This window comes from Manis pentadactyla, chromosome 15 (genome assembly GCF_030020395.1).
Source record: "Manis pentadactyla isolate mManPen7 chromosome 15, mManPen7.hap1, whole genome shotgun sequence".
In the NCBI taxonomy this organism is placed as follows: Eukaryota; Metazoa; Chordata; class Mammalia; order Pholidota; family Manidae; genus Manis; species Manis pentadactyla.
The window spans coordinates 21,542,032-21,557,367 of NC_080033.1; the positions used below are offsets into that span (position 1 = coordinate 21,542,032).

A 15,336-nucleotide genomic window follows, 5' to 3' on the forward strand; every position below is an offset into this window, starting at 1 on the left:
GAAGAGCTGTCCCCTTTCCATATAACGCACAGACCTTGGGGTCTGGTCTCTCCTCCTTTTATGGTATCTCTCTGTTCTGTTTGCATGTCCTTGTTTTTCCTTCCTCCAGCCTAACAAGGAGGCTTTGGAATACTAAAATTATCATCTTAAGTTATACAGGAGAAGTGTTAAGTGGAAAAGAAGGTTTCAGTGCTGAGGAGACTGGCTTATTTTACAAGGCTGTTACAAATAAGCCTATATAATGCACATGTCTTGCAAAAGCCCCTAAATTTAAATTACTCAAATATGCAAACCTGCTATTGTGTTAATGCCAAGGGCAACTTCAAGTGCAAACCCTTAAAGAGGTACAGAGCCCTAAGTCCACAGGAACTTCTAAGGGAAAACCTGAACCATATGATAGTCCACTGTAGGTTGAACAAAAATGATTCATGTCAGAAATTTTCTGGGATTCCACCATTTCTTATCCAAAAAGTTGAATGCTATCTCTTGGGCAAAAACCTTGCCTTCAAGGTTTTATTAATTTTGGATAATTCCCTAGCTCATTGCCATGAAGAACTTTAAAATGCTCACCCCAACCTAGGTGTTCTTTTCATGTCCCTAAACACTGTGTCATCCAACCTCTCAGGGCATAAAAAAAACCTTCACAGTGCACATGAGGGAATCTTAATGCGAAGTTCTCAACACCAACAGGAAAAAACCACATAATTGACCACTGGAAGTCAGTCACTATACACACTATGTTGGCCCTGCCTAGGATAGTATCAACCATACTACTATCAATAACTTGGAAAAACATTTAGCCAGGCTGCTTGAAAAATTTCAAAGGCTTTGAAGGTGTTACAGAAAATATAAAGGACAGTGTCAAACGTGATGCATATCATATGGCAAGTAAGCAGAAGAGGCTTAAATAACATGATAGAAGCAACTGTGGAAGAAATTTTGGTAGAGAAGGTCATAAAACTCATCAACAGACATGGAATAGACAGTAAAACAAGGCACTGAAGTCAGCGGTGATGAAAATCAGTCTAAGAGCCCAAGAATTGTCCCTCTCATAGCAGCCAAAATAACAGAATGAAATTCCATCTTGGGAAAATTTTCCATGACATTGAAGAATGTGACCATGTGCTTGAAAACAGCCTCATGCAATTTTTCAAGCCATTTCAGGAGGGAAAATTGCTAATGCTGTCAAGAAGTGGTGAGACTCAAATTCCTGAGGTAGAGCTGCTAGATTTGGACAACCCACCCTCAGTGTCCTCCTCTTCTGCAGAATAAGTTCCATAAACCTCTCCCTTGGTTTTCTTGGGTCAGGAGGTTTACCCACAGGGCACTGGCTGATCACACATGTTGCAGCTCTATCAAAATCAGAATTTTAATGTTAATCTTCTGAAATTTTTTCTAGGATTTTTTTGCATGACTGTACCATACAGCATAGTGTAGGTGTACACAGTACTGCACAGTATTTACTATGTTACAGCATATTGGTTTTATGTGTATGTGACTGAGTTAAGCAATGAAATAACAATGGAATAACATTACACAAAAATGACATAATTGAAATACTTTTATTAGAATGAAATACTGCATATGATTTATATCAAGTAAGGTGTCTTTAAATAGAAAAAAAAATTCCATAAAAGGTTATGCATTGATTAGTTGGTGAAAATGTTGAGAATAGAGGCTCATAGGAACCTAAATCTGTATTTCATTTTTCATTAATAGTTTCTGGTAAGTTTACAGAGTGTAACTATCATGACTAACAGGAATTGACTGTGTGTGTAATTATTTCATGACTCCAGGCCTTTATATTTCTCAGGAAGACTTATGCTCCGCAAAGGTAGACATGAAGAGGTTTCGTAATCAAGAATACTTTTAATAAATGTTGGCAGAGCTGCCCTTCATGGCCTAACTTTCCTGATTTCGGATATATGAAAAACACATACAAGGGATGAAGCCTTTTTATCTCTCATACCCCTCAAGCCCCCACCCCACCAGCCCCAGTGACAGATTGTCATAGGCTTGGCCGAGAAACTAGAAAGAAAACATATATGCCTTTTTTCTCTTCGACATCTCCTCCTTTACCTCTTTTCTTTTAAAAATACTCTTGAGATGGATTTGTAGTATAAATATGGGAAGAATTATTGCTGGCAGTTTTCCTAAATGCATGATTACTGAATCTCTCTCATGGATGATTTTCAGGTGTAAGTATAAGGCTATAGGCTGGGCCAATTACTAATATGACCCTTTAGATTACTTGCCACAAAAAGCTTTCAGAGGATGACACTTGTTATGTTTTTCTTCACTACAAATTATCAGACAATAAGCTATTTCTCTAGCCAGAAGATTTTCCTGAATAATTATATACACAAGGAAAGGTATTTCATCAGTATGAATTCACTAAAATTGACTGAAGTGAACACACTTTCAAAAGCCTTCCCACATTTTTTAAACTCTGGTATGAATCTTTCGATGGTGAGTGAAAGATGAACTGTGGCTGAAGGTCTTTCCACATTCACCACATTCAAAAGGTTTCTCTCCAGTGTGAGTTCTCACGTGTTGAGTTAAGGCAAAGTTGTCACAGAAGGCCTTCTCACATTCTTTGCACTCATAGGGTTTTTCTCCAGTGTGGATTCTATTATGCCGAACAAAATTTGCAGGTTGGGTAAAGGCCTTTCCACATTCTCTGCATACATAGGGCCTCTCGCCAGTGTGAATCCTCATATGTCGAGTAAAAGAAGAGCTATAGTAAAAGGCTTTCGCACATTCTTTACATTCCAAGGGTTTTTCTCCACTGTGGGTCCTATTATGTCGGATAAAAACAGAGTGGTGTGTAAAGGCCTTTCCACATTCCCTGCACTCATAGGGCCTCTCACCAGTGTGAATCCTTATGTGTTGAATTAAGGAAGAGCTGTCGCAAAAGGCTTTCCCACACTCTTTGCACTCAAAGGGTTTCTCTCCAGTATGGGTCCTCTTATGTCGGATAAAGGTGGAGCGGTGAGTAAAGGCCTTTCCACATTCACTGCACTCATAGGGTTTCTCTCCAGTGTGAATCCTCATGTGTTGAGTGAAGGACGAATTGAGGCAAAAAGCTTTTCCACATTCTTTGCACAGAAAGGGTTTTTCTCCTGTGTGGGTCATATTATGCTGGATGAAAGTGGAGCGGTGAGTAAAGGCCTTTCCACATTCACTGCACTCATAGAGTTTTTTTCCAGTGTGAATCCTCATATGTTGAGCAAAGGAAGAGCTATAGTAAAAAGCTTTCCCACATTCTTTGCACAAAAAGGGCCTTTCTCTAGTGTGGGTCATATTATGCTGGATAAAAGAGGAGCGGTGGGTGAAAGCTTTACCACATTCTTTGCACTCATAGGGCTTATCTCCAGTGTGAACACGCTGGTGCTCTGTGAGGTGAGACCTGCGTTTGAAGGCCTTCCCACAATCCATACACTTGTATGGTTTTTCTCCAGTGTGAAGCCTCATATGTCGAATGAAGTCTGCCATGTAACGGCAGGTTTTCCCACATTCACTGCATTCATAAGGCTTCACTCCAGCATGAATCTGTTGATGCCGAACAAGGGCCCAATTCTTGCTAAACCCTTTTCCACAGTCCTTGCATTTGTAGAGGTTATTCCTTGCATCAACCACAGGGTCTTTTCCTGGTCCTTGGGAATGTTCATGCAGAGCATCTTGTATAGTGACTTGCTTCCGTAAAACTGTTAAACACAAACTATCATCTGTCTCCAAATCATGTTTATGGCCCAACTTCCTAGGGCATGTCTCTTTGTGAGTGTCTATTCCTGGCCTTAAATTCCCTTCATGCATTTCTGATGGGTTTTCCTGATCCTTCACTTGCCCCAACCTGGAATCTCTTGAGGCTCCCTGTGGTGCTGGTCCCTCAACAGGGACTGTGAAGGCCAGCTGAGAAGCAGTAAGCTCTGTGGTCTCAGGTTTTGCTTTTTCACCTGAAGAAAATCCAATACAAAAAATGGTTATCTATTGGTGATGTCAAAATTACTACTTTAGTGGAAGAATGAAAATGAAAATGCTGCTTCTCATGCCTGCAACAACTCTGCAGGTTAACAATTTTTTCTTTACTAATCCTTGGACTTTGACATATTTAAAAGGTAATCCAGGAGGAAAAGCTGGGGCAGGGGATCGAGAATCTGGAGCAGAGACTCCTCCTCTCTCCAGAATAGGGGAGGATGGGCAGAGTGATGATTACACTGTGTGTAACAACTATGCTCTAACATCTCATGCAAGGAAAGTGTACCTAACTTGACCCAGAAGGGGCAGAGAAAGAGGTAGTGGAGGCTACCTGGAAAAGGTGCTATGTGAGCTTATTTCTAAAGAAGAGTAGGAATTCTGTGACAGAGGAAGTAGGAAATTGAAGCAGATGACTGAAAGTACAAACGTTCAGAGTCTTAAGAGAACGGTGAATGCCAGGCAATATGAAGAGGATGAGAGGAACGATGGAAATGAAGATGGAGAGGCAGGCACAGACACAAGAGAAACAAAATCTTAGGATTCTGGACTATGCAAAAGTAGGAGAGGGTGAGAAGCAACTGGGTGAACATATTGAGTCTACTATGAGTAAAGACTAGGTGAACAAACACAAAGTAGATAACATCTAGAAGAAAATGATGAAATATATCACATTAATGAAGATCTATATGAAAAGGGAGATTAATAATATAAAGTTGCCAATTCTCAAATTCACCTATAAATTCAATACAACTTCAGATAAAATCCTAATGGGATTTTTTCTTCTTTATTAAGATTTTATCTGAAGTTTTTTTCATGGGTACTGACAAACTGGAATTTATGTAAAGGAAAAAGAGATCTGGATGTCTCTGAAGAGAATAAAGCAGGGGTCTTGCCCAATAGGATTATGATGAAATTACATACATCAAGGCAGTGTGACTTGGGTATAGATATAAGATAAGCTGTCAGACTGTCAAAGAAAAAAACAGAATTGAGAGCTCAGAAATGTATGTATGGAACTTTGATATATGATAGAAATAGCAGGAAGGACAGTGGAGAAAGGAGGGGCTATTCAACAAATGGATCTAGAAAAATAATTTGCCATGAGAGAAAATGAAATTGTATTCCTACCTCACAGCACACAAAAAATTAACTCCAGATGGATTGCCTTAACTGTCAGAAGCTAAACTTAAAAACCTATAGTAAATAGTAAAAATGAGTATTTTTTAGGTCTTGGGAAAGAGAAAGATTTCATAAGATACAAAAGCATTAATTATTAATTGTAAAAGAAAAGACTAGTCAATTTGGCTAAATTAAATATAATTCTTTAAAAGGCAAACAAAGGTAGTCATATTATCAAAAACACAGACTACAAAGCAAAGAAAATGACACAAAGAAGGACATTACATAATGATAAAAGATCAATCAACCAGGAAGACATAACAACTAAAATCTGTACACACTAAATGTCAGAGCCTAAAAATATACAAACCAAAAACTGAGTTGAAAGGAGAAATAGACAAAACTGCAGTTACAGATGGGAACCTCAACAGTCCACAGCCAAAATGAAAATAGCATATTATTATGAATTGAAATTTCACAGAAAATGTATATTGGTCAATCAACATAAGAGGTGCTACAACCAGCAGGTCCAGGACAAAAGAAAGGTGGGCACTTTGAAAGACTTCCTAACAGCAAGAAGGCTGCTGAAGGGACAAGGATTATACAGAGCTTGCTGTTCAGGAGAAAGGACAGGTGGACAAAATTGTTCTGGCACACTCAGCCCAGCAGGTTGGAAACTTTCAAGAGTTTCAGGCACTCCATTCCCCTGGCTGGCAACTTAGCACCAAGGCCCCCTACTGCCATACACAGCCTGCCGCTCCTTCCTCCCAGCCAGCACCGGTTTGCAGTCCTGCAGCCCTGGCAGTAGGGGCAGGCACTGCAGCTGGGAGGCAGGAAAGAGCTCTTTCTTCCTGGCAGGCACCGGTGCCACTTGCCTATGACCCCTGCCATCGCTCCAGTTGCTGGGCAGCTCCAGAGAGTAGAGCTTCTGGGCACTAGAGGGTGCCACCTACACAAAGTTATTCCATAATTATCATCAGAAATATGAAATGGCGAAAGAATCTTGCACAACCCAAAATCCCTCAAACACGAGAAAGAGGACTAAGTGAAACTGAAATCACCAATTTTCTTGATAAAAATTTCAAAATAAAAATCATAAGTATATGAAGAGGTACTCAACTTTCTTGAATATGAGGGAAGGGCAAAAAGACTACAACGAGATAGCATATTATACTCACCTAACTGAAAAAACTTAAGAACCCGACAATATCAGTATCGAGGAGGATTTGGATCCATGGGGTCATTCTGACAATGGGGGTGAAGTGTAAAAATAACCATTTTAGAAAAACAACAGGGCATCATCTAATGAAGTTCTCTGTTTGCTTGCTTTATGTACCAAAAATTCCAGCCCTAGGAACATTACTAGATAAATTCCTACATATGTGCATGAGAATAATATGTATGTGAATTTTCAAGGCAGCACTGTTTATGGGTGCAAAAACTGGAAACAAGAAAATGCCCATGAAAATGGATGAATACATTGTTATATTAATACAACTAAAAAAAATGAGTGAACTACAGCTATAAGCATCATGAACCTTAATAATGTACTATTGAATAAAAAAGCACAAATTACATAAGACAATACTAGCTGTGACGTACTTTTTATAAGGTTTAAATAAAAAGCAAAATACCCACACAAGTATAATGAAACAATAATATTATTTTGAGAATGTCAATTTTTAATGGCTTTATAAAATGATATGTACATATCTTAAGTTTATTTTTAGCGATTTTTAATTGTATAATATACATAACATAAAATTTACCATTTTAAGAAACAATCTTTAAAAGTAATGGAAAAAATAATTACATGAGGTGGATAAATTTTCTAAAAGACTCAGTTCCTAAAACCAACACAAGAAAAAACAGAATACCTGAATAGTCTGACATACATCCAAAAAAGACAAATTGTTATTGACTGAATGTTTGGGTTCCTCCCAAATTCATGTGTTGAAGCCCTAAAACCTCCAATGGGTATTTGGAGATAGGGCCTTTACAGAAGCAGTTGTTAAGTAAGACCTGATTGGGTTAGTGTCCCTAGAAGAGACACCAGTGGGCTCTGCCTCTTCTGTCCACCAACCCTAGCACCACCCACCACACCTGGGAATGGCCATGCTTCCTCTTTGTCTTATTAAGGACACTAATCCCAATAATGGGGCCTCCACCCTCATCTACATCCAGTCATCTCCCAAAGGCCCCACTTCCTAATATCATCACAGTGGGGGTTAGGGCTTTCAACATATGAATTTTGGGGAGGACACATTGAGTTCATAATGATATTACCTGAGAAAAAGCATGTAAATTAATCAGCACAAAAATGGCAAATGTTCAGTAAACTGTAGACCACCATCCACCGTCATTACAGCTGTTGCATTTGCCAATCAGAATGTCACCAGTAACCTGAGTAAGAACATTTTCAGTACTGTGGTGCTAAGACTTACCATTACTGTGCCTGAAAGAATAAAGGGGAAGATACCAACTGCTCACCAGGTATGTGGAGCGATGAGGACTCATACACAGCTGGTGGGAATGTGAAACTGCAGTCACTTTGAAACTGTTTGGAGCTTTCCATTAGAGCTATCATACATAGTGTACATGATCCAGCCAGTCCACTCATATGTATATTCCCAACAGAAATGTTGCTTGTATCTAACAAAAAATATGATCAAAGACTATTGATTAGTAGCATTCTTCGTAATATTCTGAAAATGGAAATCAAGCCAAATATCTATCAACAGGAAAATAGGTATATATAATTTTTTCATTCATTGAAATATTGTACAGTAAGAATCTAACTCCAAATATATTCAACCACATGAATGAATCTCAGAGTCATAATAGACAGACACGATAGTATTATGTACTGTGGGGTTCCATTTTTAAGTCTTCAAAACTAGCCTACGGTGACAGAGTGTAAACACTGTGGTTACTTTTGTAGAAGGGGATATTGACAAGAAGGGAGCACCAGATGCCTGTGAGGTGCTAGAAATACTGTATTTCTTGATCTGAGTGGTGAATACTCTGCGGTGTGTGTGTGTACAGAAAACTTCATAAAGATGTACTTTTAAGATCTGTACATTCACTATATGTAAATTATACCTCAGTACAAAAATTAAATAAAATAGTAAAAAATAGTAAAGGGGAAGTCTCAGAGTCCTGTGTAGATGTTTCTTCTAAGAATGAGAAAACTCTTCCAAGAAGCTTGATCATTAAGGCAAAACAGAGTCTACATTTTTGCTGTTGGAGAGCCAAGGGCAGTTTTTGTTTTGGTTCCCACAAGTGTCAGAAACTTTACCATATTGTTTATATTGTGTGAGAGAAGATGGAAGATATGGAAGAGGTAGAAAATAAGTGAAGAAGCATGTTCCCTGATGCAGCAGACAGACTCATGTATGGCCTCCTATAATCCCTTCTCGTGGTGTTCACACCACTTTATAATGTCTTCTGCCTGAATGCTGGCAGGACCTTGATTTGCTTCTAAAGAACAGCATATGGCAAAGCTGAAAGAATGTAAGAGATAAAGCATATGTGTAGCATCCGTCTTGCTGAAGTGTCTTATACCATGACTTGATCTGAAGAAGCTGACATTGTGAGCAGCCTATAATTGCAAATTTGCAGAGGACTCAGCTAAGTTGTGCCTGGACTTCTGATCCACAGATGAGAGATAATAAATGAGTGATGTTTTAAGCTGATATGTTTATGGTAACATTACTACATAGCAACAGATGACTAATACAACCTGAGAAGGCAGGTGAAGATGTGATCTAGACTCTGCTGGGTGAATTAGTCATGACAGAGGATGAGCACTCTTCTGCAGAGATGAGCCAGTATGGGTTAAACAACAAGAAAAATACATGCATAGCCTTTATTTTCAACATGAGGTAGGTCATAATGCTGAGATATCAGTGGCTGGGGAGGTGGTGATATTTGGAACAAGGTGTGAATAGATGGGGAAGTGGATATATGACACAGAGCTGACCACAGGCACACAGCAGAAATGAAAAGAGAGTAATTTGTTATCATTGTGCAGCCAAGAGATGATTACAGCTTGCACTCAGGTGCCAATGCTGGGACTGATGGAATTGGTTACGGTGATGGATTTAGGAGATACATATGATGAAATATCAGGAATGGCTAGATTTGGGGTATGAAGAAGATATTAAGGGATTATCCAAGTTTGTTTTTGGCTTTCTCGACTTACTGAATGGCCATTAATTGAAAATGGGAAGATGGGAGGAGTGAGGTTATGAAGTCCTTTTTAGGCATGATGGGTATGAGGGTGCCTTTGACACATCTGAGTGAAGATGTGGAACTTGGTGGAGAGGGGTGAAGGTTTGAGACAGATCCTGAGGGGCTGAGAGGGGCTGGCCAGAGATACCCACTGACTGGCTTTTCAGCCTGAAGGAACACTAGATGGGTCAGATCATGAATCTGCACTGGCACCTCACATGCTTGATGGCTCCAGCTGCCCTTTGCAGTCCAGATGTAGGGCTGACAAAGACAGATACCTCCTTGAGGTTTTGCAAGACAGGAGGGCAAGAAAAGCCAGTCTGGGGACTGCTTCTGAAAATGTGACTCATAAATGGAAGGACAGATGCATGTATGGAAGTATAGATAAATAAACGATTGGATAGAGAAGGTGGAAAAGGGTAGAAGCAAAGTATAGTTGGAGGCAGCAATCTGCAGAAAAATGAAGGAGCCTTTTCTGAATCCAGAAGAAAGTTCAAGATATCACTATTCATTATGAGTAATAATACATGAATATTACTAATAGGTAACTTTTGTTAAGCCACTTAGTTTGGGTCAGGCAAGATGCTAAGAAGCACTTTCTCTTTATTGAATTACATTCCCAAACAATCCAATGAATGACGCAGAAACGTTTCTAATGTAAGCTAAGTTTAGCAGACTGATATATGTTCCCCATATCTTTGGTCTCTTCTTGGGCCCAGAGCTAAACACATTGCCCAGTTTGATACAATATGTAGCCAAATGCCCAGTTTTTGTCAATGGACTGTGACTGGAAGTGATGTATGTGTATAAGTGGATATGACTACAGATCTTTCTCAACTTATAATGGGGATATGTCTCAATAAACCCATTAGTTGAAAATATCGTAAATCAAAAATGATTTCAATACACCTAATTTACCAAACATCATAGCTTAGCCTAGCCTACCTTAAATGTGCTCAGAACACCACACTAGCCTACAGTTGGGCAAAATCATCTAATACAAAACCTATTCTAGAAAAAAAAGAACTGAGTATCTCATGTAATTTATTGAAATCCCATACTGAAAACTGAGAAACAGAATGGTGGTATGGGTACAGAACATCTGTAAAGCTTATCAGTTGCTTACCCTTGTGATCGTGTGCCTGACTGGGAGCTGTGGCTCGCTCTTGCTGCCCAGCACCACAAGGAAGTATCATATCGCATATTACTAGCCCAGGAAAGGATAAAAATTCAATTTCAAAGTATGGTTTCTACCAAATGCATACTGCTTTCACACCATCATAAAGTGGAAAAACTCTAAGTCAAACCATCATTAAGTTGAGGACCATCCATACTCCCCTTCTCTCCTATTCCTCTTGGTTAACTGGATGATGCCAGGGCAACCTTAAAGCCAAGTACCGACAACAGAATGCACCTGGACCCCTGAATAAATGTGTGGCATTCCCTTGCTGTCACACATTAACCATAGCATGAGGAAAAAACTCTTAATCTGTTGACCCATCAAGATTTTAGAGTTCATTTTTTATAGCAGGTAGCATTAACTCAGCCTAACTTATGTATGAAAGGCACAGCAAGATTATGAAACTTCCCCTGGGACATGAGGCTGGTAAGTGGCCAAGCATTTAGGGCCTACCTCTTACCAGTATACCACATTTCAAGCCTAGTAAAGGTGGAGAGTGTGATGGGGGTGGGAAGAGAGAAAAAACACAATTCAAAGTGCCCTATGACCAGCCACAACCCCAGGAAGGCCACTAAAACAAGCTGCCCGTGGAATTTCAGACACAGTGATCCCCTGGAGTCTGCTGGCTGCCACAACACCCACCTACCAGACTCTCAGCCACCTACCTGTATAGGTGCTTTTGGAGAGGCCTCTTGTCACTGTCCATAGTTCTTTCCCATGTTCCAGTAGGTAGATAAGCTCTGATTTGGGAACAGGATGCCCTGTGCATGGAGAAATACATGGGGAATGGTATACAGGTTAACACAGCTTCTTGTTTACCAAAAAAGCATGCACTACATGTTGTATACAAATGCCTGAGACCTTGTTATTACTCTTTTAGCCACCTCCCTAACAGCTGCCTACAGCACTCGAATCATATTCTTTGCACTTCTCAGACAGCCCTGATTTATCAGCCTAATTAATATTGAGAGCCACCCAATATTGACTAACTCCATCACAAAAGGAAGTATCTCAAGTATACAGGGTATACATCTTTAACACACCACCATGCCACCCCAGAAAGGGAACTCCTCCTTCCAGAAGGTGCTCCCTAATTAATCTAAGTCAGTAGGGTTCAACCTTCCTGTGCATCAGAACTAGCTAAAGATGTCGTTCTGAACACAGAACGACTTAAACCAAATCCCTGAGGATAAAGACTGAGCATTGGTAGTTTTTAAAGCTCCCCAAGGTGATTCTGGTGCCCAAGGATGGCTAAAAACACTGGACTTCATCAACTGATGAATGGCACCTAGTCAGGTGTCTGAGGGAGGCCATGACCTGAAACTGCTACCCATTCTGAAGAAAACATCTTTAATCCAAGTTAGGAAGACAGGGCTGAATGTGTGGATCTGCCACCCTACTTGCTGCTGCATCATCCTATGGCCACTTCGAGGATGTGGCCTGATGACCTGGACCAAGGACAGAAAGCAGATAAACAGAACTGGGTTGGCATCTATCAAATCAGGAGCCAGCACTACCTTGGGGCTTCTTATTAGGTGATGTAATACATGTTTTTCAGGGTGAAACAAGTATGAAGTAGTTTTCTAGTACACGCAGTCAAACATATTTTGCCAAATGTGAAGGCTTCAAGACAGGAGGACTCCGGAGAGAAGTCAGTGACTGAGGCACCAGGACCACAAACACTTCGACAAAAAAATCCTGTGCTGAAGGCCAAAATGCATCCAGTTGTCCCTTAGCAAATGTTCACTATGTCTGCTCTATGCCAGGCCCCCCAGCTCAGTGATGGGGCAGTGAAAAAGGTGCCTCAGACCTTCCTTCATCTCTGTCACTAAGGGACTTGGCTAGTGTGGGTCCCTGATGCAGACATAGGGAAACCAATCAAGAGGAGATTAGACCAGGACACAGTAAGAGAAGGTGGGTTCCTGAGGACTTCTCAACCAGCAATGCTTACACAGAGTGTGGAATGGAAGAGGCTGTGGGTACCACATGGTGATGAGGCCTTACCCAGCGAGACCAGGAGTCCACAAGTCTCCAGCATCACCTCCAGGTATAAGGTCCTCTGGGCCAGGTCCAGATGTCTCCATTCCTCCTCAGTGAAGGTCACAGCCACATCTTCAAATGATACCAATGCCTGGAAAGTCAAACAGAGGTGGTGAGGTGGCTGTATAGCCATTAAATGAGATTAGAGCCTATTGCTTGGTTACTGGCAAAAGTCTAGAGTGACCCATGGCCTGAATCACTGAGTTATCTCCTGAGAACCTAGCTCTGTGCTGGGCCCAGGATGGAGGTGGATCGGTGCGTTTGAAAGAACACACAGCTGTGGGAGAGAAAAGCCTCCTGTATGGGAAGCCACTGGAGAATGACACAAAACAAAGACATCTCATGTGTACCTCTTATGAGGAGCACAGTAAGTCCCCTGGGATGTTAGAACAATGGAATAAAAGTCAATAATGATAGCAGCAGCAGCTGAGCCTCACCGGCCCACTGAGCCACCCTGTTTCCTGGCACCTGAGCACTGAGTTTCTAGGTCTGGAGCTACACTCCTGGGATTTAAATCTCCAGCCTTTTGAACCAACACATGCTAATTTATTTGAGCCTCAAGTTCTACATCGATACAATAACAGTTTCTACTTTACCACTGTTGTGGGAATGAAAGAGAAAATGTTCATAAACACTGCAGTACCCAGTACATTCAGTGCTCTGATGTGTTTGTGCATTTCAGTAATAATCCCATAGCCCACATGGTAAATGCCATCATCATCTCCATTTCATAACCAGCAAGTTGAGGTTCAAAGTCAAGTTGCCCAAAGCTGCATGTCTAATAAGAAGGTCCAGCCATGGTGGAGGGTTTAGGTTTAATCTAAGTAATGATAGGAGCCCCGGAAGGATAGACTTTTTCATTCACCAACCACTTATTGAGCACCTAGGATAGGCCTAGCACTGCTCTAGGCCTGGAGATAGAGCAGAGAACACGAGACTACACTCCAGAGATGGGGAAAGATCCTCAACAAGAAACTAAACAAAGGAGCAGCATAAAGTCATGTGGCCCTATGGGCTCTGAAAACAAAAGAGAATGAGATGACTACAAAGATTAGGGGAGACTTTAGCTGGGGCAACTGAAATGAGAATTGAATGAAGTCAGAACGGGCCAGGTGAGGAAAATGAAGACCTGATGGTGATTAGAGCTATGATGAGAGTGAACAGGGTGACAAACTGGAGAGTAACTTAGGACCTGTTGTGTGTTTATATTCCAAGAGACACAACATTCTTATGCACTGTCATTAAGGAATACTGTAATGGACTTACTTTTCAAGTACAGGTTTCCTCTGCTATTGGAAAGTACAGAGTTCCTATGAAACCTTCCATAGGCCAAGATGGCTTAAAGTCAAAGAGTATCCCCCACTTTCTGAAAGTTTGCATGTCCCACTTCGCTTTACACGATCTACATTAGTGCCTGTTTTCACTGCCTGAAATAAATTCGAAGAGGATTTCCATTTTTACTAAGAATGCGGTGCATCCATAAAAGTGAAGTGGCGGTAACGCGGCCCTTGAAAGCTGGGGAGATACCTGTATAAGCAAAGGTGTTAAACAGGAAAATGGATTCACTGCTCTAAGTGGCAAACTAACTTCACTTGTAATAAATACACAGATGGCATCTGCTGAGTTACATTCAGGGATGTCGTGTTGCAGCCTGTCCAGAGATCTACTCCGATGAGAGGAGGATCACTTCCAAAAACGTTACTCCCACCTCACTCTGCTGAGGTTCTCATCCTCTCTCCCAGCTTTCAGTTAGATGCAGGCCTGAGACCTGACTCCCCTGGTGTGAGCTTAAGATAAGAGCAGTACTAGGGGTGTCTCTCAGAACTACATCCAGAGTGATGCTGTCTGGGTCGTGCTGAGTACTGGAGGACACACTTCACAGACATATTTCTCCAGTTTCCTCAACTGGGGAAGAACTGTTAATATTCCCATTTTATGCCCGACGGAATGGAGGCCGAGGGCAGCGAAGAGACAAGTTCAAGGTTAAGAGTCAGAAATGAGGGCCTCTCCTTGTAACCCCTGGCCTGGACTCAGAACCGTGGGTTCGAAGTGATTAGGTGTGCTGCTCTCCTACCCCATTTCCCCAGTATCTCCAGATCCAGGAGCATTAGGCGGGAACGGCGAAGATTCCCGGGACCTACATCACCGCGGTCAACACAGGATAGACTGCGCCCCTGGTGCGCCCAGGCCTGCGCACCATTCACTCACCGGCGCCTGCGCCGCCATGGGGCCCAGTGGGCGGAGCGAGACCGCGAGCGGCGGTGACAGAAGCTGGTCCCACAGGCTTGGCTGACCCCTCACAGCAGGGCTGGCTCAGTGGCCTGGGACCGCAGTCCCTGCCGAGTAAATTGTGCACAAGGTCCAGGGCACCACCTCCGGGAGCAGCGGGGGACGAGGGGCTGGTGCCAAGACTCCAGAGTGCTGGGGACAACCCCGTTGGAGGCGGGGTCACGGCTCACTCACAAGCGTAGAGGGGGTCCTATTCTCCTCACTGTCCTTTGCCCGGTCTAGAAGACCCTCTGGGAAGCGGCCTCGGCCCAGCGATTCAGCCAGTAGGGCTGGTAAAAGAACACACCGGCCACAGTCAAATAAGATCCTGAGACGCCAGGAACCCATGCCCCGCCCCGCGCACGTCATGGGCTGAGCGCCCGCCCACGGCGTGGGAGGCACTACCTTCTGGGTAACGGAGTTTCTGACTGCAAACTGGAGCACCAAGCCTAATTCCTATTCTGTGAAGCCTAGTCCTGCAGTTCCGAGGACAGGGCGTGGCTTCGCTTCCGCTTAAA

At 42.1% G+C, this 15,336-nt stretch overlaps 1 protein-coding gene across 4 annotated transcripts; it reads right to left on the reverse strand.

Annotated features, from left to right (window-relative positions):
- Positions 1-1,543: 1,543 nt before the first annotated feature.
- Positions 1,544-15,250, reverse strand: ZNF599 (zinc finger protein 599). 4 transcript variants are annotated; one of them, XM_036908735.2, is made up of 5 exons: positions 15,014-15,250; positions 12,515-12,641; positions 11,176-11,271; positions 7,588-7,749; positions 1,544-3,956 (listed from the first exon to the last, which is right to left on the reverse strand). In XM_036908735.2, the coding sequence occupies exons 1-5, from the start codon at positions 15,185-15,187 to the stop codon at positions 2,443-2,445; spliced, it is 2,073 nt and encodes a 690-aa protein (XP_036764630.2). In that variant the 5' UTR covers positions 15,188-15,250; the 3' UTR covers positions 1,544-2,442. The 4 variants fall into 4 exon arrangements, with proteins under 4 accessions (XP_036764630.2, XP_036764631.2, XP_036764633.2 ...); XM_036908736.2 differs by having other exon boundaries at positions 14,759-15,152; XM_036908738.2 differs by having other exon boundaries at positions 14,692-15,152.
- Between the last annotated feature and the right edge of the window lie 86 nt (positions 15,251-15,336).

Excerpts from the sequence above, each read along its gene's own strand:
- ZNF599 (XM_036908735.2), bottom strand. The coding sequence starts at position 15,187 with ATGACGTGCGCGGGGCGGGGCATGGGTTCCTGGCGTCTCAGGATCTTA. Across the intron at positions 12,642-15,013 it reads ATAGGACCCCCTCTACGCTT|GCATTGGTATCATTTGAAGA; the intron begins GTGAGTGAGCCG and ends TTGACTTTCCAG. Across the intron at positions 11,272-12,514 it reads TGGACTCCTGGTCTCGCTGG|GGCATCCTGTTCCCAAATCA; the intron begins GTAAGGCCTCAT and ends CTCCATGCACAG.